Source organism: Penicilliopsis zonata, assembly GCF_001890105.1.
Source record: "Penicilliopsis zonata CBS 506.65 unplaced genomic scaffold ASPZOscaffold_4, whole genome shotgun sequence".
Lineage (NCBI taxonomy): Eukaryota > Fungi > Ascomycota > Eurotiomycetes > Eurotiales > Aspergillaceae > Penicilliopsis > Penicilliopsis zonata.
The window spans coordinates 1222658-1243747 of NW_019208914.1; the positions used below are offsets into that span (position 1 = coordinate 1222658).

Below are 21090 nucleotides of genomic sequence, written 5' to 3' on the forward strand. Positions count from 1 at the left end.
TACCGCCTCCCATCTGCGACTCTTGAGTTTTCCCCCTCACGGGAACTTCATTGAAGCTCCAGCTCCAGGTCTCGGTTAGCAAATTCTCAGACTGCAGTTATTCAAACTTGATAAAGGAAGTTGCTCGGCTCACCTCAAAGCAAATATGAACGTCCAGCTCCCACCCCCCACCCATCGCAAGCGCGTTCTTCCCCAAGGCGAGCTCGAGGCAGCGTCTACCCTCAAGCTGGGCGCGGATCAGAACACGCACACCCTCTCGCTGTCTGAGGCGCGGCTGGTTATCAACAAGGTGCTGGAGAATAAGCGTCGTGGGGGCAAGAAATATGAGGAGCCGGAGTAGGTGGTGCTGCGATGGGATGCCCTCAATACAGCTTGCTGACCCTGTTCTTTTCTTAGAAATCTTACCAAAACCCTGGATTACCTTGAAGTCTTTGCTCGGTTCAAGGATGAGGAGAACATCAAGGCTGTGGAGCGTCTGCTGAATTCGCATACGGAACTGGAGATGTTCGAGCGCTCGCAGCTGGGTGAGAATACCCTGAAATACACGTTCTTTTTCTAGGTACTGAGCTAACGGCATTGGTTGTTGGGTAGGGAGCCTGTGCTGCGACAACGCCGAGGAAGCAAAGTCGCTGATTCCGAGTCTGCAGAACAAAATCTCCGACGGGGATCTGCAGGAGCTGCTGGACGAGTTGACCAAGTTGCGCAATTTCACGGAGTGATGGTTTCTCCTTTCTTTTTTAGAAGTTATATCGATTGGTACGCTGGGTCAGTAGCGTGGAGTTATGGTGTTTCAGTTGATTCCCTTGGATTGGTGTATATCGAGGTGAGATTATGTGTGCAATGTAAAACCACAGAGGTAATGCCTCGTTGGACATTGGATCAACGCAATGTTGCATATGCAGTATGATCACTAATCTTGAAACCTACATGACTAACTAGGCAGATCGTTGCCTTTATTTAATTGTATATACGGAGTAGCCACTCACAGCAGTCGGGGTAATATGTAGTATGGCAAAGCGGTCAGATTAATAATTCCCCCGGGGAATCATCTCTTACGTCTTCCACCACGCAGACTTGAGCACCATGGAATATATAAAGGGCTTGTTTCATGCTACAGAAATGAGCAGACAATTGCAACCAGAGTCTATCATATTCATCTAGGTTATCTATCATGGCGTTTACTCCCATCCAAGCTCCGTCCTCGCAGAAGCCAGCCTTGGGTTCCAGGGACGTGGCAATACACAATGTGAATAATACTTTTGAATCCTTGAAATCGTATCTCAACAAACAGTATGACTAACTTGTTATCTATGCTAGATGATTAGAGATCAGTTCACCGTCTCTACCTGGCTCTTGCTCGGCGCGGGACTCCAGGGCTTGCTGGCTTTGATTCTCCCCGCCCGATATGCCCTCCTACCTGCCGTCACCATTCTCGCGTTACGCTCCATCGATACCTTGCTACAGACGTGTGGAATCACCAAGGATCGCGCAGCAGAGGGGGTGATCAGAGGTAAATTCAGTGCGCAAATCCCTGACCGGGAGGGAAACATCCCTTTAGAACCCGCGGAGCAGGAAATCGTGCTCCTTCATCTGGCGACGCGGTCGAATCAGTAGGTTTCTCAACTCAAGTGGTTTTCTATTTTCTCTCTGTACTGACTGGAATAGTCCGCTGGGTATGATGGCGCCTGGCTACAAAGAAGTGATAGATTACATGGGCAAATTGCTGGCTGATCTCGACCGCAACTCACACGAGAATGGCTGTACGTTATATGTTCCCCTTAAGCAACTAACTAGGTAGATCCATAGATTAACATGCTAGATCTCGGTTCTACCGGCTGGATCCCCTTCACGGAACGCAAGACTTCGAATCAGATCATGGCTGCTGTATACTTTCGGTCGTACAAGGATCTGCATGACTTTGCACACGGCGCAATGCACCTCGAGACCTGGACGTGGTTCACCTCCATCTCACGGCGGTACCCGCATCTCAGTATCATGCATGAGACATATGTTGCGCCCAAGGGACACCACGAGAATATCTATGTGAACAACCACCGGACAGGACTGGGTGCGTCCTGCTTTCACCCCCCCCCTTCTATGGTATTAATACTCCGTACTCTGTGCTGACTACTGTAGCTGCGACAAGTGTAAAGGTTCCTATTAAACCTATCCATCCAGGGACAAATGGGACTGAACAGGGCCTGTTCCGATGGATCAGTCCTGTCGTCGATGCGGGTCGAGGCGTATTGAAATCATCCCGGGGCAGATTGGGGGCCGCCGATGGAAGTGACAACGAGGCGTACAAAATGAAGGATTATTAAGAATCACAATGTTTCTACAATGAGGCGTACATATTGAAGGATTATTGTATAAAAGATTTATCATTTATGAATAAGTGAATAATACTACATAGCTTATACTACTATGCAATACTCCGTATCATTCGCCTCGTATACTAAAATTACACCCAGGGTCAGAACGAGATATGACGTCATCTCATCACTCAATCGGGTAAGCCTGATGCTGCTCAGCCCTACTGTGGCTGTGATCCCTAATCAGGTAAAGCGCCGCCTGTCTCTATTTGGGTGTGGAGCACAGCCCCAGGCACATGCCAAGCCATCAGGACGCGTGCTCAGCATGGCGAAGTCAGCTGGTTCAGCTGGTTCAGCTGCCAGATGAAAGTGCAAAGATATTTAAGCAGGGTCTCGTCTTCCTCTTCATTTCATCTTCATCATCATCTTCAGTGTTTCTTAGACTACTACTCCTACAACACTACACTACTACACTACTACTACACTACACTACACTACATTACACTACACACAATGTCCAACCGTGATTACTACGGCAGTGAAGCCTCCAACTACTCCGCTTCTGAAGCAAACTCCTATCAAGGACAACAATATCAGCAACAGACAGCAAACCCGAATGAAGCCAATGGCGAGCGTGGAGTCGGAGCAGCACTTCTCGGCGGCGCAGGAGTAAGTCATTATCACTCGAGTTAATAGAAAAGAACAGAAAAGAAGAAGAAGCTAACAAAGTCAGGGCGCAATGGCAGGCCATCACTTTGGCAAATCATCTGGACACAGCGGTTTAGGAACCGTGGCGGGTGCTGTTGGTGGTGCATTGCTGGCAAATATTGCAGAACATGCAATGCATAAGAAGGAGGGACACAATGGACCCCAGGGGCAATTTGGGCCTGGGCAACATGGACCTCAGGGGCAATTCGGACCTGGACAACATGGACCTCAGGGGCAGTTTGGACCTCAACACCATGGACCTCATGAGCAACATGGACACCATTTCCATCATCATGGACACCATGGACACCACTGACTTTGAGATTGTGGATCACTACATAAGGCGTATGGGTTTAGATTGACGTTGGAATAGAGATATCTGTTTTATTTTCTCTTGTCAAATAGTATATATTATTCACTGTCAATAAGGCATTCCTTATTCAATAGAGATACGCCTTCTAACACCTATTATTTATTAATTTGCTTTGTAGATGTGGACTACATGGTTTAGGTATAGCTGTGGTGTTTACAAAATTTGCATCTTTACCGCCTAGAAGGATTCCCGGAACCCGCCTTGACCAACTCTTCCACTGTCATCTTCTGTCTCTCAAACTCATCGGCAAGAATCACTAGAGCCAAGATGGCTCAATGTGCAGTGTGTAGCAAGTCGGACAGTGTACTCTTGAGATGTTCACGCTGCTCTTCCCGGCTTTACTGTGGTACGTTGGCTAGCACCCAGAACTGGCTGATTATTCGAATGGACTGACAATCTGGCACAGGCTCTGAATGTCAGAAGGAAGACTGGCCAACTCACAAGACTGAATGACAGCGGCAGAACTACATCCTGAAAGTCGATCTGCTGCCAAGATTCATCAGCAATCCACGCATTACCCGGACGCTATCATGCCCAGCTACCGCAACGTTCGCTACGTTACATGAGGCGTTGATTATTGCGTTCGGTTGGTCAAATACTCATCTATATGACTTTAAAGTCTACAACCACTCTGATGCGAGGGGACGTGAACATCGATTGGCCGGGCCTGAGAGCCTCCTCACAATCACAGACACTTCCCTCAATGGTGACATGATGATGGGGCCGACTCGGGACAGCTCCAAGGTCAAGCTGTTTCAGGTTTTGGACAATTCTACCACCAAGGGCAAAACAATTCATTACTTGTACGACTTGGGTGATGGTTGGGAACACGTAGTCACCTGTACCGGACGGTCAGACGCCACACAACACATCTCTTGTCTTGAAGGCGAAGGTCACGGCTGTGCAGAAGATGTCGGCGGGCCCCTTGGCTGGGAGGAATTACTAGAAGCCTACGATGCAGAGAGTCCGACTTCAGACCAGAAAGAACAGATAATATGGTACGAAACGTTTGCAAGCAATGGAGATCCCGAAGGGCTTCGTGGAGAATTGAAATGGAAATGGGACAAAGACGGGATCAACGAGCAGTTGAAAGAACTGACTCAATCGTCTGGAACTGGGTCCACGGCGCCAGGGTCTCTGCCTTCTATCCTTCTCGTCTCACTGTCGAAGCAGCCATTCTTCGACGAGATGTATTCCGCGCTACTCACTAATCTCCGATCAAAGGCTACCGTCACCGAGGTGACGGAAAAGAACACTGCAATGGAGAAACTGTCGGCTGCACAGGGGCAATACGCTGCGATCATTGTTACCGACAGCGGGGTCATCAAGAAGAAGTTCAACGCCATCCAGAAGAAACTGGTGGAATATGCCCAGGCAGGCGGGACGGTCATCATTGGGCTCCACTACTGCAGTTTTACTCGGCCTTCCGATTCCAATCTCTTTTTCCAGAAGACATGGGGCGTCAATTGGAAGTTCGGAAACTACGGACGCTATGACTTTCGTCTGAACCCTCGAGCGAACTCGGCATTCATGGCTCGTTGCCGGCCAGGGCTACCTCAGCAATATAGCATGAAGGCAGTCCATATGCAAAATGCTAGACCGGAGGACCAGATCTATATCTACCTACCTACTAGCACCGAAAGCCCAGCCATCTTCGCCAAGTACGGAAACGGCTTTCTCGGCTGGATCGGTGATGTCAATACTGAAAGCGAGACCACGGAGCTGCTGTTGAGGATGTGTGGTGTTTAATATGAACGCTGTGAAAAATGTCTTCTAGTCCACATTAGGAGTGAATCATACGAGGGTTTGATTTCGGTCAGTTTGATCTTATCAAGACCATAGTGCTCCATCGAGTCTAGACTCATGCTCTCTTCCTCTTTACATAAAAGTAATTGGCCAAGGCTTACCATATTCTATGCTTAAGATCTATAGCTAGGTAGCTTATAAAACCATGGAGATGATTTGTTCGCTTGCTGTATACATGAGTCACAAAAAACCAACCACAATAGTCATAGTCTCTTCTACCGATTCAATAGTCGACCAATTATTGACTCATTAAGTAATAGGGATCAGGATACGGATTTACGGAGGACGGAGGACGGGAGGATGTCTGCAAGAAATAGTAGTAAAGTGCTATAAGAGCCAATCACAAGCCCAGTTTCCTCTCTAGGCAAAGCTTCGGCCCCGATTCCAAAGGTTCCATTTGACCCCAGAAATCATTCTTCAATTTGAACCCGAAGCCCTGGATCCTCTGGAGTCCGTGTTAATAATAACTTCGCCGTAGTACCTTGGGTAAAGTGCCTTAATAATGAGGCCGCGCCGGAGTTGCTCCAAGCCTCCGCAGGGACCACCAGCAGCGGCCGAATCAACAACGTGTGCAGTTCCCTGGCCAATCAGCAGCCGAGTAATTCGATTGACTTTGGGGGGGAAAATGGAAGGCCCGCTGCAGAGCCGATCAATGTATGCGCTAGTCAGTTTCGGGAGGCTGATCTGGCTGCTGATTGGGTGGTGCGATGAGCTTATCATAGGCTTGTGATTGGACAGGAGGAGGGCAGAGCACGTGAAGAGCACGTGAACTCATGGGTGCCTGGGAGCCTTAGAAGGACTCTTTTCCCAGACCGCCAGAGTCCTCTCCTTTTTTTTCTCTCTCTCTCTCCGTACTACATACACCTTCCAACTCCGTGCAGGTGCAGGGGGGGGCGGCCTACGACGCAAGGCTTCACGTCAACAGCTACTAGTCCTAGCTAGATCAGTTAGTGAGGACTATTTAATTTAGGAGTCACTAGTGAGTCTCTTCAAATGACGTTGGAGCTTGGCAGTGCTGACATAAAGAGTCGCCGCCCGAGTTCCCAGTACGTAATGTTGAAGCGCGCATCCATGCATTCGGCTGAGCAGAAATCGGGGATCCAATCAGGAAGAAAAGGCTTATCTTCGGTACTCCAGACTGTGCTTCGAGTGAAGTGCGGGTGAATGCTGGGTCAGGGCAACAGTTGGCCCGGAGCAGAGCGCGGCGAGAATCTGTTACGTGTGGGAAATCAGCATCGCAGTCGCGGGCAGACGGGGACGGGTCCCTTGTTCGCGGAGGAGTTTCTGTTATCCAATATTAACGTCCTCGCCTTCCGGAGGAATACCTAGTGCTGGGGACCGGGAAACAGCGTGCGTCAGGAACAGAAAAATAGGGAAACGAGAGAGAGTCGTCGAATAATAATGTCGTCGTTGTCGTCGTCATTTTAACCTCGACTCTCCTCCTCCTCCTCCTCCTCCTCCTCCTCCTCCCTCTTTCCACCCCTTCCCCCGTTCATTGCTCCGGGCTGATGTGAGAAATCGAACCAACAAAAGGACCAGAGTTTGCGACAGGGTTAAGAAAGGGAAGAAAAAAAAAGCAACACGCTCCTCAGGCGAGTGTCGCGTGTCGAGAAGACAAAAACTCAGACTGTCCACTGCTGGTGATCAAGTAGTCGATAGACTTGAAATACTTTGCTGAGGGTTGTCCGCCGGCTGGACCTATCGCTACTTGTTTGTTATTATTATTATTACTATCATTGCTTCTATCAACCTTCCTTTTTCTCTTGGGTGTTTCCATCATCAAACCGCTCCGAGCCCGCTTGCTGATTAGACGCTGCACCCACCTGCCGAGAGATATCAGCAAAACCACTGCAGAAATCCTTGATCCGTTTCTTTTTCTTTCGTTATTTTTACCCCCCCCCCCCCCCCCGGCTTTCTTCCTGGCTGATAAGCATCTTCGCTGCGTATCGCTGGGCGCCGAGGACATAACCTGGTCGAAATCAAACGGTCCCCCGTCATTGGCTAAGCCACCCAGTCCCTCTATCAGATCGTCTCTCCCCCTACTCTTGGGAAACCTGAAAGAGGCCACCCCCAGTATTCGGAATTTGCGGCAGGGCCAGAGAGCCCATGATTATTTCCCCATAGAGCCCGACGCCGCTGTCTCGTCGGATCTCCGCGCCAATCGAGCCGCAAGATTTCGGTAGTTGAGGCTGTCTTACGTGACAGAAACCGCACCTGCTCTATCTCTTATCCTATCGTGCTGAGAATAGTTGATACTGTTCCCTATCTCTCTCTCCCTTCCCCCCCCCCCCCCCCCCCCCCCCCCCCCCTCCCCCACCGCTCCATCCCCCCAGAGATAATGGCCACTGTTATCACCATCCAGCCATCCACGGCTGGTCCGGCTCCGGTAACTTCTTTTCAGCAAAGCCACTCTTCCCTAAGTTCTGACATCCATCTTTCCCGGCACCTTGCCCAGCAAATGGGCTCGACTTCCACCTCCCCTTCAGCAGACTCCATCATTAGTACCAGTACTCTTCTCTCTCGCGGTCCCGGTCGGGATGGTACAAGCTGTGACGCTTGTCTCCGCAGGAAGAGTAGGTGTGCCATGAATGAAATGGTCAATAAGTGTTACTCGTGCGACTTTCATCGCCAGGAGTGTACCTTCACTCTTTCGGCTGGTGTAACCACCACCACCAGTACCTCTTCCACCCCTACCTCCACCGCCGACCTGCAGTCCAGAAAGCGAAAATTGGACGATGCCCTGTCCGAAGACACGGACTCCATCAAAAGGTGAAGACATCCCAATGGTCCCATGTCGTCGGTTGTTACCTCCCCCAGCTAATCGGCATTCTTTTTGTAGGCAATCAATAGTGGCACCAACAGGATCCAAGCTGGATATCTCACTCTCACGTGCACAATCTCAGTCCATGCTATCCGGATATATGTGCCAGTTGACGCAGCATATCGGGTTGACCACTGATCTCGAGCCCACACTGCTGGATTTTCTTCCCCTAGACCAGAACGACGAGGCTGTTGTGGCCACTGCAAAAGTACGCAAGTATTCAGACGACGGCACCTTCATGCGAATGATGCCGCCCGCGCCAATGGCCGTTCCATCTGTCTCCTCTCTGGATGCTGTTGAAAGCTTAGTGGCCCCTTATGGCTCTACTCTGGTTGAAAAATACTTTACCCATGTCCACCCAACCTTCCCCATCCTGGTGGAAGATGCCTTCCGGCAGTCATACCGTGCCCGCAAGGGAATCACCCCTCTACTCCTGTCCTCCGTCTACGTGCTGGCATTGAAGTTCTTGGACGTGGGGTCCGGTACCCAAACCGTCCGACGACCAGACGTCGGCCGCCTGGAAAGCACCGCCTTGAAACTTCTGACTGAATCGTTGCCCCATTCAAACATGTCCACCATCCAGGCGGGCCTGCTGTTGATGCAGAATTCTTCTTTGAACACGGCTGCGCTGAACGCTCAGCTGGTCAGCGCCGGATTCGAACTCGGACTGCACCAGGACTGTTCCAATTGGCGAATGGAAACCTGGGAGAAGGGTCTCCGGAAACGCCTGGCGTGGGCGTTATATATGCAAGACAAGTGGTGCTCGCTGGTTCATGGCCGGCCGTCGCATATTTTTGCGTCCAACTGGACCGTGAAGGATCTCGTCGAACAGGATTTTTTGGATTCGGCGCAATCCGACTCGCATCAAGACGACTCGCCTGTTGGCCACGGCCCTCTTCTCTTCTGTCACATGGTAGCCCTGACCACCATTCTCTCCGACATCCTTGACCGATTCTATACGTTGCAGGCGATTGAGGATTTCCGAGCCGCGGGCAACAACTGCATCCGCATGATCCTCGATAAAGCCAAGCCAGCCCAGATCCGGTTAAAGGAGTGGTTCGCCATGCTCCCCGCGGAGCTAAAGATGGAACCGAGCTGTGAGCTGTTGGACACGACCACGGAGGAGAACTGGGGCAACGGCGCGCTGCACCTGGCTTATTTTGCCACGGAGATCACCCTGCACCGGTGCATTGTGCGTTCGCTCAACGCCGACACGGCCGACTCGTACCTCTCACACATCTGCCGCTCCGCCGCCAAGACACGGCTGATCTCGGCAATGGACTTCATCAACCGACTGCGGCCGGCGCACCTGCGGTCCTTCTGGCCTGCTGCCTCGCGCACCAACTTCGCGCTGATCGGCTCCTTTGGCATCCTGCTGCGCATCACCGCCCCGACCAAGGAGGAAGCCGAGTTCTATCGCCTGCGACTATGTGAGTACCGGTGGACCCTGAGCGTCAGCTGCAAGAACGCCGAGTTCCTCGCCTTTGCCCTCGAAAGCCTCGACAACGCAACCACCCTGGGCAAGCACGTCCCCGAGAAACCCGGCATCGACGAGCTCATGGCCAACTCCGCCAAATCGGCGACTCACCGTCTCTCCCGTGTGCCCAATTCGTCCATCCTTCTGGGCAGCGCTTCCACCATGGACGCTGAGCCTATGATGGACAGCGCGCGGGGGGGCACCTCGTCGGTCATCTCGGGGCTGGCATCTCCAGCGACATCAGCCAGCAGTGAGGAACTTGAGGATTCAATTCCTCCCCTCTAAAATAAAGACAAACCCAGTCACCTGAACAACCTCCTCCACTTCTTTTCTCCTTTCACACCGGATGTGTCGTGACGCCTTTTACCTTTCGGTTTCTTATTATTATTTTTTTCTTCTTTTTTCACAAGGACATGTGTCTTTGGCGCTGTTCTTGTTTTGAGATGACTGATTGCTGTATATACCATCAAGCGGGTCGGGTCACCTAGGGATGATAATTGTACATAAACGGGATAGATAGACTGATCATGAGATACGATATTACTTAAAAATTTTTTTTGGAAAAACAGGCAGATTATATATTATAAGATGACTAGAAGTAATGAAAATGACGCGATCTATGCTCATCACATCTGCTAATCACGAAAGAAAAGGTATCAAGTGATGTCGCAACGTACAGCTTAGAATCACAACATCTATTATTACAGCATATAGAGGGATGGCGCCATCAGCATATTTCATCAAAAGTAAAGCATATTAAGTAATTGATGTAACATGGTAAGCCTAGGTAGGTACTATGTAGGATGCTCATTCAGGCTGAATAAAACAACGAAAAGTCACCCGCGCCACCTCCCCCAAAGGCAAAGTCCTCCAGAACCCCCGGGTCAACCAGGTTGGCGAGGATCTCAGCGCGGGCGTTCCAGTCTGTATCGTTGTCGATTCCGTCCTGGCTGAAGAGGGTGGAGAAGAAATCCCCATTCCCGCCGGCGCTGTTGGGGAGGAGGGCGCTACCACTACCGCCGGTAGTAGTGGTGGTGGTTTCGATGGGTTGGCCTAGGGGTGTAGTAGTAGTAGGATGGCTATGAGTAGTATGCGAAGACCTTCCGTGGTGCCATCCTGGCTCTGTATGGCCTTGCACAGACCAGGGTTGTTGTGATGGCGCTAGAATCGAAGAAGAAGAAGAAGAAGAAGCACCGCCGCTAGGGAACGGGGGTGCTGTCGTCAACGCTTGACGGCGTGCGAGACACATCCGGGCAACCTCTAGGACTTCTTTGATCATCTCCCCGCAACGACGGACAACGAGCATGTCTCCCATTGACGAGAATATTTCTAGGCTCTTCTCCACATCCTGAAGGAGATCTTTGCATGAGATGCCCGGGAAATCGGACAGGACGAGGTGCAGAAGGATCATGCTGGCGTACAGGGCGTAGGTTGTATTATACCACCTGGATAATCATTCAAAAACTAATTAGGACCAGGGAATGTAAAGAGAAGGAATATTAACGACGAACCATGTTCGGATGTATATTCTATGCAGGAAAGATTCGTACTGCATCTGAATGCTGAAGCGCGAGGCATTCAGGCAGATCTGGAGATGGGGAAGGAGGTTGGGGGAATCAGAAGAATTGACTGTTGAGGCGACGAGGAACGGACGATGGATGAGAATGCGAGTGTTGTAGAATCCTATCAGATTAGCGAGAGATGTATTGGATTTTAGAAATTCACTTCAAAACACGCACTCAGTTTGAGGACCAGCCTTTGTTTGAAAGCCCACTCTGGATCGTTCAAAGCAGCCACATCAATGCTTAGAAAGCTCGGCAGACTCTCTTTCCAGTCGAGTAACTTCTTATCGAGATCCATTGCAATCCGTGACATTTCCGTCATTGACCGCTCAGTCGTCTCATGGTAGATGAGGTGAGAGGCTTCGGACATGATCTTGGCCAAGGCTACCATGACGGGAATCATACCAATTTCGTTGTCTTCTGCGTCAGGATCCGATCCATTCCCAGGGTCTGCCTATTATACAGCATCAGTGTTGTTTTTTTTGGGGGGGGGGGGGAACTGTCAGTAGTATTCTTCTTGCATACCTTTAATTTCGGAAGAGAAACGTGGTAGTGATTCAGCGCTTTCATGCTATCCAGTCGTCCAGAGGAACAGCACATTTCCCTGTACCAGTCAGGTTAGGTGAATTATGGAAATATCCTTATGGGGGAGGGAAATAGATCGTACACCTCATGAGAATAGATAGACCTGGGTTCGGATCAGTATAATCCCTAAAGAAAGGCCACGAGCGTCTTACCACCACGTCCGTTTACCTTCCTTCCGGATACAGGCAGATGGCGACGAAAAGCCCGACGCCAGCCCAATAGCAACAGCCGTCCTAACAGCCATACCGCTGTACATGAAGCAACTATGCGGTCGAAGGGCGTTTTGGCAATATACCGACAAGATGAGCAAAGCCTGTGCACTCTCCAGAGAGCAACTCTCGAAGATATCACCCAGAGTCTGCTTTGCCATCTCAAAGTAGAATTCTGCAAAGTCCAAGGCCGAGAATCCGCTTGCAGGCCCTGTTCTCGCCGTCGGATCCGGGGAGTACGTACAGTAATGGTCCAGCAGGGCTGTTTCGTTAGGGCTTGAGTTGATCGCGCCCATTGCAACGACAGCAAAATATAGACCGGTAAATTTCGAAGATCCATTTAAGAACCGGGCCCGCCCGGGTGCGTGCCATGCCTCGGCCTCGCAGCGGTGCATGAAACGGGGTTTGTCGAGCATGGGATGGACCCAGTGTTTGTTGGAGAAATAGCTACTAATGAACATCTTCTCAATTTCAAATTGAGATTCATCGGGTATACTGCGAACCAGCAACGCCATCTCTGGGCGTCTACCTATAGTCATGATTAGCTCTGTTGAGACGTGTCCACAAGCTGAATCGGCATACCATTTCGACATGCATGATCAGCTAGGCTCCCTGATTTGGAACGCCTCAGTTCTTTATCCTGCTGGGGAGCTGATTGTTGATCAACACTGGCTGCCTTCGTAGGAAAGTTCGGATTGTGCAACAGGTTGACTATCGAGAGCTGTTCCTTTTCCTGAGTCGGTCCCTCACGGTCGGAATCTTTGTCAAGAGCGAGGGAAAAGGGGGATTGGGCTAATGTTTGTCCGCCGTGTGAACCATTTGGTGGACTGTCCTGTGAAGAAGCCGTGCGAGCCTGATTGCGCGCTCGGGAATAAAGATTACCAAGGAAGGCCAAATTGGAGGAATTGCCGTAGAACTCGGTGCCATTGGTGTGAATGTTCACACCACTGAGCCCGACTCTAGAGGACGAGTCACCGATTTCCGAGGGTGCACCTACGATAATTCTTTAGTAGTGAGCTACGCCAGATGCGCTGAGTGAGATGATTGAAATACCGTCAACAGTCCGGGGAGTGCAGTCCTCTGTTGGACTTGTCGGAAGAGGCGCTGGCGCCAGCGGCAGATTCCATTGTCCAGTTGAACGTATCGCCGGCTGAATGGGAGATGGACTTGGAGCGTCCGCCTCCGATCTACCGAGGGTTTCCCCTGGGTCATATTGCCGACGTACTCTGGATGTCAGAGCTGCTCCCTCCGGCCAGGGAGACAAACGGGCCTGGTTTACCCTGTTGTGATGACCAGCTGTCAGTAAATTGGCAGAACAAGCACGTTTCTTGAAGGATATATATACGGGATGTCAATCTCTTTAGCCCCGGCATTTTTCTTGGTCGCTGACGAGATACTTTCGATGTCCGAGGTTTTGTACACACATTCTAGGGAATGGTCTACAATTCATGTCAGCGATTTTTATATCTGAATAGAACAGAAAACAGATGAGCTTCTGAACGGATCCAGCTTTCAAGACAACAACCACCTACAGGCACAATATGAGCATGGCCTTAATTGATCGCACTGGGGGAGCGAAAAAAACAAAAAAAAAAAACTCTGTATTAGCAAACTGCCCTCTCACTTGAAACCCATCTCGACCCAACCTCGCCGCCGAACCCTCCTTCACACAAACACACGACACTCACCTTCGTTTTCCGGGTGCGACACCAGTTGCATGCCTGTGAAGCACGCGGCAACCGTCGCCGTTTTGTCGCCCGCGGAGGCTCTCCGTCCATATCCGCGATATCGGAGTCGTAGTCCAGCAGCCTGCAAGGCGTCGAGGTTTGTCCAATATCACGCCAACATGGCTTCTAGTATGGACACCAGCACTGTAATCCTTTAAATACTTGATGGAGATGTCAACGGGCGTCGCGTCGAGACAGAATGATTCACGGTCATACACAAGAACGGGCGGAGTCCGGCTGTAATATGGGATATGTTTACATAAGCAGGTCAATTGTGCGGAGACCCCGTGATCTCCCGCTATCCCCCGAATAGGAAAGACGTAGGTACCGCCCGGGCTACTAGTCAAGGCAGTCCTATTTATAACACAAACACTCCAACCTCCTCTCGACTTGCAAGTTTCTACCATCTGCCAACTGCCAACTTCCTACCAAACAACTCCCACTGACTACAGAATGAGCTCATCGAGGCCAAGCTTCTTCTTACAGGTTTCCAGACTCTCGGTCTGCATCGTCTCGTACAGCCAAAATTCGTCCGTCACTGCGGTGCCCAGCAGCCGCTGGAATCCATCCAGGTCCGGATCGGCGTCCATGATCAGCCGTTTCGAGGTGGACGTGTTTCCGAGATTCGAGTTGAAGATGCCTCCGGCGGAGAGGGGGAGGAAGTCCTCGTACGTGATGGGCTCGTATTCGAGGACACCCTGACGCAAGAGGCTAGACACAAGAGCCGTTTTGGAGGGGGACATGGCCCAGCTCTCTGCTTTGTCGGTGAGACGGTAGCAGAAATACGCAAGTTGTTCTTGCCGGAGTTCTGCCAGCTCATCCGGGAAGTCGTGGAATTGCTCGGTTAGGATGGTTTCGTATACTTCGGCCGGGCCTTGGGTCAGCGAAGCTTTGCCTTGGTGCTGTAAAGCTTTGGAGTTGACCTTGGAGAGGATCTGGTCATACAGATGCCGGCCTTTGCGGGTCAGAGCATACCCACGCTGCTCGACCTCGCCGAAACGAGCGGTGTGCGAGCCCTTGATGAAGATATCCGACGATCCGTCTCGAAAGTATACAGTCTCTTCGAGAGCTTTGAAGCTGGTCTGACGGAGCAGGATCGGACACTTGCGCCGAGGGGGGCCCTCGATGCGTTCTTTTGCAGGCATGTTCCGGTCGAGCATCAGTTGTTGTACCAGATCGATGTCAATGGTCCGCGGCGTGAGGTGGTTGATGTGGGAGTTGGGGAATGAGACAATATCGGCGATGAGCGGATGCTCTGCCTTGAGCATCTGATACTCTTCGAGACTGACAGTGGCTTTCGAGTGCCACCGGAAGGTTTCAAGGCCTTCGTTGATGAACTCGGCGTATTCTTGCGGGGTCAGGGTTCCGGCGGTCTCTGCACGGTCGATCAGCTCAATGAGTCGGTCGGTGAAGATGTTTCGTTGCTGTAAAGCCTGCTGCGCTAGAGCACGGGTCTTTTCGGTCAACAACTCCATTCTCAACACGGTCGTGAAGACTCGGAATGGGTGCGCTGCTAGCGCTTCTCGGTCCTTCGGTCTAAATGCGGTTGCATGCATGGGAAACCCGGCGAGAGTCAGGTCGTAATACCCAACGGGGAACATGCCCATGACAGCGAACATGCGACGGATAGTTGCGAGCTCATGGGCAGTCCCCAACCGGATGGCGCCGTGTCTCTCGACCCGATGCCGTGCGGGAAGAACGTCGTCCGGGTCGATGGCCACTCCCCCCTCTACTTCCTGGCTGGCTCGGACAGCGGCTGCGTCCGCTTCCCAGACAATGTCCATAAGATCCCCGTACAGAGGGACCTCGGTCTTATACATCTCTGAGAGAGCCTTGCAAAAACGAGCCCGCAGGGAGTCCTGCGTCCATTCCTCCATGGCGACGCTTTATGCTTCTCGATCTTACTATCAGAAAGAGTCCTAGGTGCTGTCTCTTTGTGTGGTCGAGACAGCCGGCAAAGAAAGTCAGATCAGAAAGAGGGGCTTAATTTTTGCTTAAAAGACTTGAGTGCCGAGCCAGGAAGAGAACCTCCTCGTGGGTGATTTGCTCCGCGATATATATCATGGACTATCTACTCCGTGATCTAGACTTATCTTGACCTGTTATCCATGTTATCCAGTTAGTGGGTGGCTTATCAGAGACAGTGGCCGTCGGAGCCGAGTGGAAGACCCGATTGTCATCCAACTAGGTAAGTCTAGCCAACCAGGTCAGAGAAAGGGCTCACGAGCGAATCACTAGGTCTGCTTATTTCTATTGATCACCAAACCAGCGTAATAGTGCCGTCGGGCTCTCGACGGTATCCGTATCTCCGTCACGCTTCGCCTGGTTGGGTCGTAGTACCCTCGGCTCTCCGCTCCTTGAAGCGTGAGTAACCGGCTGACAGCCTCACGTTTCGTCGAAGCCCTCAAGGGATCGACCGGGCTGGTCTTGTCCTTGGAAACCTTTCCAACTCTGCGGGGTAACTATTGCGGAGATGCTGGCAAGGGATGGGCGGGAGATTTACCATCATATAGAAACCTCCAATCGGATGAGCTTATGTTCCGTCGGATGGATGTGTTTCGATCCCTTTCGGTTGTCCAACTTATTATTGCATCCCTACCTAGGTACCATATTGATTGAAATTGATCAGCATCCTTGTGCACTTCCGTCTCGTCCAGTATTCGCTGGTGGAAAAGAGTATTAGGTCAGTGACTACAATCCATTCTTAGGATGCAGATCATCTATCATCTACACAGATAGGTCGACATCAAACATCTTGTACTTAATCCCAATCTATAAACATGATGTTATATTCTAACGGTTCTTGCTAGACCTCTAAGATTATTATTGTAGGGAGAAACAGCAGGGATCTCTGGTCTAAGTTATTAATTGCGGCATCCGGACAAGATAACAACAAGATGAACGCAGCTTCGGTTTGAGCGAGCAGTCTATTAGCCTCAACCTGATTTCATACATCATCTATGCAGGGAAACAGAACGGTCATCTAACTTATATCCCCCCTCCCGGCTCTTCTCCTCGCCTGGGGATGCATTTCTAAACTCATTTCTAGAAGGCAGCCAAATCTTCCTGCCTGAGGCAACAGAACTCGGATTAAACCCGTATAACTAAGATTTATGTACATAAATCTTCTGCTCGTTCCGTCGGATATCTTCAACAGCAACTATAGGGTATTCTTGTCCTGAATACCTGAAATGATGGTCTCAGAGTTGATTATGACCTATTACTCCGAACTCTGCTTTACCTATTGCCAGTCACTGGCAAGGGTCAATATCCGACGGGTCTCCCCTCTTTTTACCCCCCCATCCGCTCCGACGGATGCCGCAGACTTTCCAATCCAGAATGGATGATTTGCAGAGTTGGCGGCAGGGAAAGGATTTACGGAGTACTGCAGTTTGTCTGTACTCTGTACGCCATATCAGATCCTTGTGATTTGTTATTCCGGGGAAGAAATACGGGGATATGGAGAAGTGGTGATTGTAGTAGTGAGTTTCAGAGGTGTATACTCAACTTATATAAAGGGAAAGCAGAACCACTTCTCTCTCATCATTAAGCAGTTCATTACTACTTACCTATTATCCTATAAACTCCTTCTTAAGTCTATCTATCTATCTATCTATTCGACATGTCTGGAGTCAACGGTCTCAGTGACCGCACCCGCGCCAAATGGGCTGGCGCCGTAGACCCCGAGGAAATCGCCAAAACACTGCCCCGGATGCTTGACCTGACGACCGAGAATATCACGGAGAATGTAGTCAAGATCAACTCGTTATGCAAGGATCCCCGCCTGCGCTACCTGATCACCAAGCTGGTCAAGGCGTTGCACGACTACGCCCGGGATGTGAATCTGCAGTTTGATGAGTGGGAGAAGGCGTGGCAGTTTTTGACGGAGGTATTCTTCACACACACACAGAGAGAGGGAGAGAAGAGTTCTCTTGTTAATCAACTAGGTCGGTCAAATCTCCACCGATGTGCGTCACGAATTCGTGCTGTTGTCCGATATTCTCGGCCTGTCCGCCCTGGTGGATTCGCTCTCCTATCCCACCGTCCCCGGTGCGACGGAGTCTTCTGTCCTGGGCCCCTTCCACGACGAGGAAGCCCACTCGCTCGAGCTGGGCGGTTCCATCACCGCAGAGGGCACCCCCGGCGAGCCGACGCTCGTCCGTGGTGTCATCAGCGATACAGATGGGAAGACTGTCTCCCGGGCGTTGGTCGATGTGTGGGAGACGGATGGGAATGGGGTCTACGATGTCGAGTATGAGGTCAAGGAAGAGCCAAACTGCAGGGGGAAGGTCTTCACCGACGACCAGGGCAATTATGTCTTCCGCTGTGTCAAGCCTGTCGCGTATCCTATCTCCAACGACGGTCCCGTGGGTGAACTTCTCCGCACCTTGAACCGTCACTGGTTCCGCCCGGCACATATGGTATTACCTCCTTCTCTATCCTCTCTGAGCATTCGTTTTGTTAATGTTTTTGTTTTAGCATTTCATGATCGCACACCCCGAGTACACCAAGCTGATCACGGCGCTGTACTCGCGAGACAGCAACTATGTCGAGACTGATACGGTGTTTGGGGTCAAGCAGAGCCTGATCGTCGACTATAATTGGTGCGAAGACCTGGAGCTGGCAAAGAAGTACGATCTGGAGCCCATGGTGAGGACTATCGATGGGAAGGAACACAAGGGGTTCTGGTTGCTGGAGAAGGATTTCGTCTTGATCAAGAAGTCTCCTCCGGCGCCTCGCAAGGTGAGAGATGATTAGATAGTTGGGAACCATCCTCTCCAGCGAGATATGTCTTTTTTTTCTTTTTCTCTTTGTCTTTTCTAAAATCTCGGTTGCTGCTTCAATGTCATGGTTGTTTGTCTTGTCTTGTAATGCTATGAGCCAGAAAAACGGCTTCTTACTTTAACAACCTCACGGAAAAGTGTAGTCTCGCAATGCAGATTAAAAATACAACACTAGCCTCTACTGTACATACTTCTTCAAAAGAATATTGCCCTATGCCTTGACCTCGATTCTCGGGCTAGTAGCCGAATGCTCCATGACAACCGCGCCCTCGGCCAGCAGCTCCTCCGGAGTCTTGACCCGCAGTTCCATGATCCTCATGAGGGTGTGCTTGTGCTTGCTCTTGACCTTGCGGACATGCCGTTGTCTCCGCTTCGTCTTTTCTTTGACGGTCATGGGCTCGGCATCGACGCCCAGAACACGAGCCCGGCATTCAAACAGCCGTTCGTCGAGATACGGCGCCCCCTTGAGCGTGAAGTCCCGAGATCCAATCACAGACGCCCGGTTCAGTCGGATGATATCCCCGGCCTTGACTTTGGGCATCTTGAAGGGCAGCCGGACGTGGTCGCCCTCCGTCACCAGGTACGGCCGGTCGTGCAGGTGGGCAGAGATGTAATGCGAGCCCTGCGAGGTAAGGTAGGGAAGCGTCTCGAGCAGCGACTGTGTCACCTGCACCGGAGAGTCGAACTGCGGTGCAATCGGTTGTTTTGCTGGCGGGACATCGGCGCGAGTCTGTGGAGGTGTAGGGGGGAGAACCGATTCTGCCGGTGTGCTGCTGCTTGTCTCCAATGGAGATGCTGATGGCTGTGACTCGGCAGCGGATTGATGCAGGCACGCGCGTTGAGGGAGGAGCACGCTGAGGGACGGCGAGGAGAGAGGACGCTGTTGTGTCCACCGCGCGAGGCGGAGCGTCGATCGAGAAAACATGGCGAAAACTGCAATCCGCTGGATTTCAATAATCTCGTTCGTATTCTAATAGACAGTTCGCGTGTCGCTCGCTGCTGTGGTTGATAGTCGAGAGTCTCCGACGAGACGTTGATTTTCCCCGTCGAGAAATTCCGTCCAGCTGCGCAAGTGGCCGCTTTGGCCGCCGTAGTCACGTGGCTGGCGGAAATTTCTCCCTCCCGGCTCTTCGCAGGAAAATCAGCTCTTTCCTGGGACGATGCACTGCATGGAATACTCTTTCGTCTTCCCTGTTGACAGAAATCTATTGTGATACCCCATCAGGCCAGTTCTGGAGGAACCACCAGGGGACCGTTTATATCACGTGATTTTATCAGTGCCAAGATTTCAACCGCAACTTTTTTATCTCGTCGACTCGAGCGACTCCAACCCCCCGCCGAGCAGAGAACCGCTGCTGCCATCTCATCAGAGTTCCTCTTTTCGTATATAATAGAGAGCGTCGTTTTCATTCGCCGTTCAAAATGGTGCGTTGGCTGTGATGACCTTATTGCCTGTCCTGTCCAGACGGTACTGACGAGTGTGTCTCAAAATAGCCCCAGAACGAGTACATCGAACGCTTCCAGAAGCAGCACGGCAAGCGGCTGGACCACGAGGAGCGGACGCGCAAGCGCCAGGCCCGTGAATCCCACAAGCAGTCGAAGGATGCCCAGAATCTACGCGGTCTGAGGGCCAAGCTGTACCAGCAGAAGCGTCATGCGGAGAAGATCCAGATGAAGAAGCGCATCCGCGCCCAGGAGGAGAAGAACGTCAAGTCCTCGGCACCCGACGAGCCTTCCAAGACCCCGCTGCCCAACTACCTGCTCGACCGGTCGCAGGCGACAAACGCCAAGGCCCTGTCGAGCGCCATCAAGGACAAGCGTGCCGAGAAGGCGGCCAAGTTCGCCGTGCCCCTGCCCAAGGTCAAGGGTATCAGCGAGGAGGAGATGTTCAAGGTTGTCAACACGGGCAAGAAGACTCACCAGAAGTCCTGGAAGCGCATGATCACCAAGCCCACTTTTGTCGGCAACGATTTCACCCGGAGGCCCGTCAAGTTCGAGCGCTTCATCAGTGAGTTTGGCCTAAGTAATCAGTCAAGATCTTCTATGCTGACTATTTTTTCCAGGACCCATGGGTTTGCGTTACAAGAAGGCCAACGTCACACAGTATGTTTTTCTTTCTCTTTTTTTCTTCGCCTTGCGGGGGGAAAAAAATGTCTCTATGAATCAAATCTAATCTGTAAAGCCCCGAACTCGGCGTCACCGTCCAATTACCCATCCTCTCCGTCAAGAAGAACCCGCAGAACCCGCTGTACACGCAGCTGGGCGTGCTCACCAAGGGCACCGTCATCGAAGTCAACGTCTCGGAACTTGGCCTCGTCACCACGAACGGCAAGGTTGTCTGGGCCAAGTATGCCCAGGTGACCAACGATCCCAGTCTGGACGGCACTGTCAACTGGTGAGAACTCTTTTTTTTTTTCTTTCTTTCATTTCTCTTCTAAGGGAGACATATGCTGACTTTTTTAAAGCGTCCTTTTGGTCTAGATCACTACCGAATCTTTTCTCTCCTGTTTATTTTGGGTTTCAGGCCGGCGTTCTGGAGCATGCATGCCATATGACTGTTGCACGACGGATAAAAAGTAGTAGTTTCTCATAGCTAGTTAGTTGCAATAGATCAAACGATGAAGCGTACATATCCAAATGCATGTTGAATCTACTTGTACTCTTACTAGATATTATGACTTGGATAGAAACTTACAAACGATTTGATTATTCAGAAAGCTTATCCA

At 51.1% G+C, this 21090-nt stretch overlaps 9 protein-coding genes across 9 annotated transcripts; 6 read left to right on the forward strand and 3 right to left on the reverse strand.

The window, feature by feature from the left end:
• Nucleotides 1-145: 145 nt before the first annotated feature.
• ASPZODRAFT_62673 (hypothetical protein) lies at nucleotides 146-719 on the forward strand (the record flags this gene model as incomplete). Its single annotated transcript, XM_022729097.1, has 3 exons — nucleotides 146-336; nucleotides 397-524; nucleotides 592-719. The coding sequence occupies 3 exons, from the start codon at nucleotides 146-148 to the stop codon at nucleotides 717-719; spliced, it is 447 nt and encodes a 148-aa protein (XP_022583046.1).
• Nucleotides 720-1171: 452 nt separating this feature from the next.
• Nucleotides 1172-2321, forward strand: ASPZODRAFT_14668 (hypothetical protein; the record flags this gene model as incomplete). The annotated part of the gene is made up of 5 exons (XM_022725195.1): nucleotides 1172-1246; nucleotides 1318-1610; nucleotides 1666-1760; nucleotides 1820-2068; nucleotides 2137-2321. The coding sequence occupies 5 exons, from the start codon at nucleotides 1172-1174 to the stop codon at nucleotides 2319-2321; spliced, it is 897 nt and encodes a 298-aa protein (XP_022583047.1).
• Nucleotides 2322-2825: 504 nt separating this feature from the next.
• ASPZODRAFT_14669 (hypothetical protein) lies at nucleotides 2826-5142 on the forward strand (the record flags this gene model as incomplete). The annotated part of the gene is made up of 4 exons (XM_022725197.1): nucleotides 2826-2981; nucleotides 3046-3114; nucleotides 3146-3346; nucleotides 3850-5142. 4 exons carry the CDS (start codon nucleotides 2826-2828, stop codon nucleotides 5140-5142), a joined length of 1719 nt encoding a protein of 572 aa, XP_022583048.1.
• A 2331-nt stretch (nucleotides 5143-7473) lies between these two features.
• On the forward strand, nucleotides 7474-9973 carry ASPZODRAFT_130602 (hypothetical protein). Its single transcript, XM_022722541.1, has 2 exons — nucleotides 7474-7968; nucleotides 8039-9973. The coding sequence occupies exons 1-2, from the start codon at nucleotides 7793-7795 to the stop codon at nucleotides 9780-9782; spliced, it is 1920 nt and encodes a 639-aa protein (XP_022583049.1). The 5' UTR covers nucleotides 7474-7792; the 3' UTR covers nucleotides 9783-9973.
• Nucleotides 9974-10154: 181 nt separating this feature from the next.
• Nucleotides 10155-13791, reverse strand: ASPZODRAFT_1619687 (hypothetical protein). The gene is made up of 12 exons (XM_022726550.1): nucleotides 13542-13791; nucleotides 13386-13419; nucleotides 13199-13292; nucleotides 12907-13133; nucleotides 12436-12846; nucleotides 11797-12382; nucleotides 11727-11747; nucleotides 11585-11663; nucleotides 11237-11513; nucleotides 11128-11180; nucleotides 11009-11073; nucleotides 10155-10942 (listed from the first exon to the last, which is right to left on the reverse strand). The coding sequence occupies exons 1-12, from the start codon at nucleotides 13629-13631 to the stop codon at nucleotides 10309-10311; spliced, it is 2571 nt and encodes an 856-aa protein (XP_022583050.1). The 5' UTR covers nucleotides 13632-13791; the 3' UTR covers nucleotides 10155-10308.
• Nucleotides 13792-14026: 235 nt separating this feature from the next.
• Nucleotides 14027-15457, reverse strand: ASPZODRAFT_150747 (hypothetical protein; the record flags this gene model as incomplete). The annotated part of the gene is made up of 1 exon (XM_022725662.1): nucleotides 14027-15457. One exon carries the CDS (start codon nucleotides 15455-15457, stop codon nucleotides 14027-14029), a length of 1431 nt encoding a protein of 476 aa, XP_022583051.1.
• A 1745-nt stretch (nucleotides 15458-17202) lies between these two features.
• ASPZODRAFT_14672 (hypothetical protein) lies at nucleotides 17203-18338 on the forward strand (the record flags this gene model as incomplete). The annotated part of the gene is made up of 3 exons (XM_022725198.1): nucleotides 17203-17469; nucleotides 17528-18001; nucleotides 18060-18338. The coding sequence occupies 3 exons, from the start codon at nucleotides 17203-17205 to the stop codon at nucleotides 18336-18338; spliced, it is 1020 nt and encodes a 339-aa protein (XP_022583052.1).
• Nucleotides 18339-18413: 75 nt separating this feature from the next.
• Nucleotides 18414-19374, reverse strand: ASPZODRAFT_130608 (hypothetical protein). The gene has a single exon (XM_022722542.1). It carries the CDS (start codon nucleotides 19287-19289, stop codon nucleotides 18576-18578), a length of 714 nt encoding a protein of 237 aa, XP_022583053.1. The 5' UTR covers nucleotides 19290-19374; the 3' UTR covers nucleotides 18414-18575.
• Nucleotides 19375-19535: 161 nt separating this feature from the next.
• Nucleotides 19536-21047, forward strand: ASPZODRAFT_130609 (hypothetical protein). Its single transcript, XM_022722543.1, has 5 exons — nucleotides 19536-19789; nucleotides 19859-20372; nucleotides 20428-20467; nucleotides 20547-20759; nucleotides 20830-21047. The coding sequence occupies exons 1-5, from the start codon at nucleotides 19787-19789 to the stop codon at nucleotides 20843-20845; spliced, it is 786 nt and encodes a 261-aa protein (XP_022583054.1). The 5' UTR covers nucleotides 19536-19786; the 3' UTR covers nucleotides 20846-21047.
• Nucleotides 21048-21090: the final 43 nt, after the last annotated feature.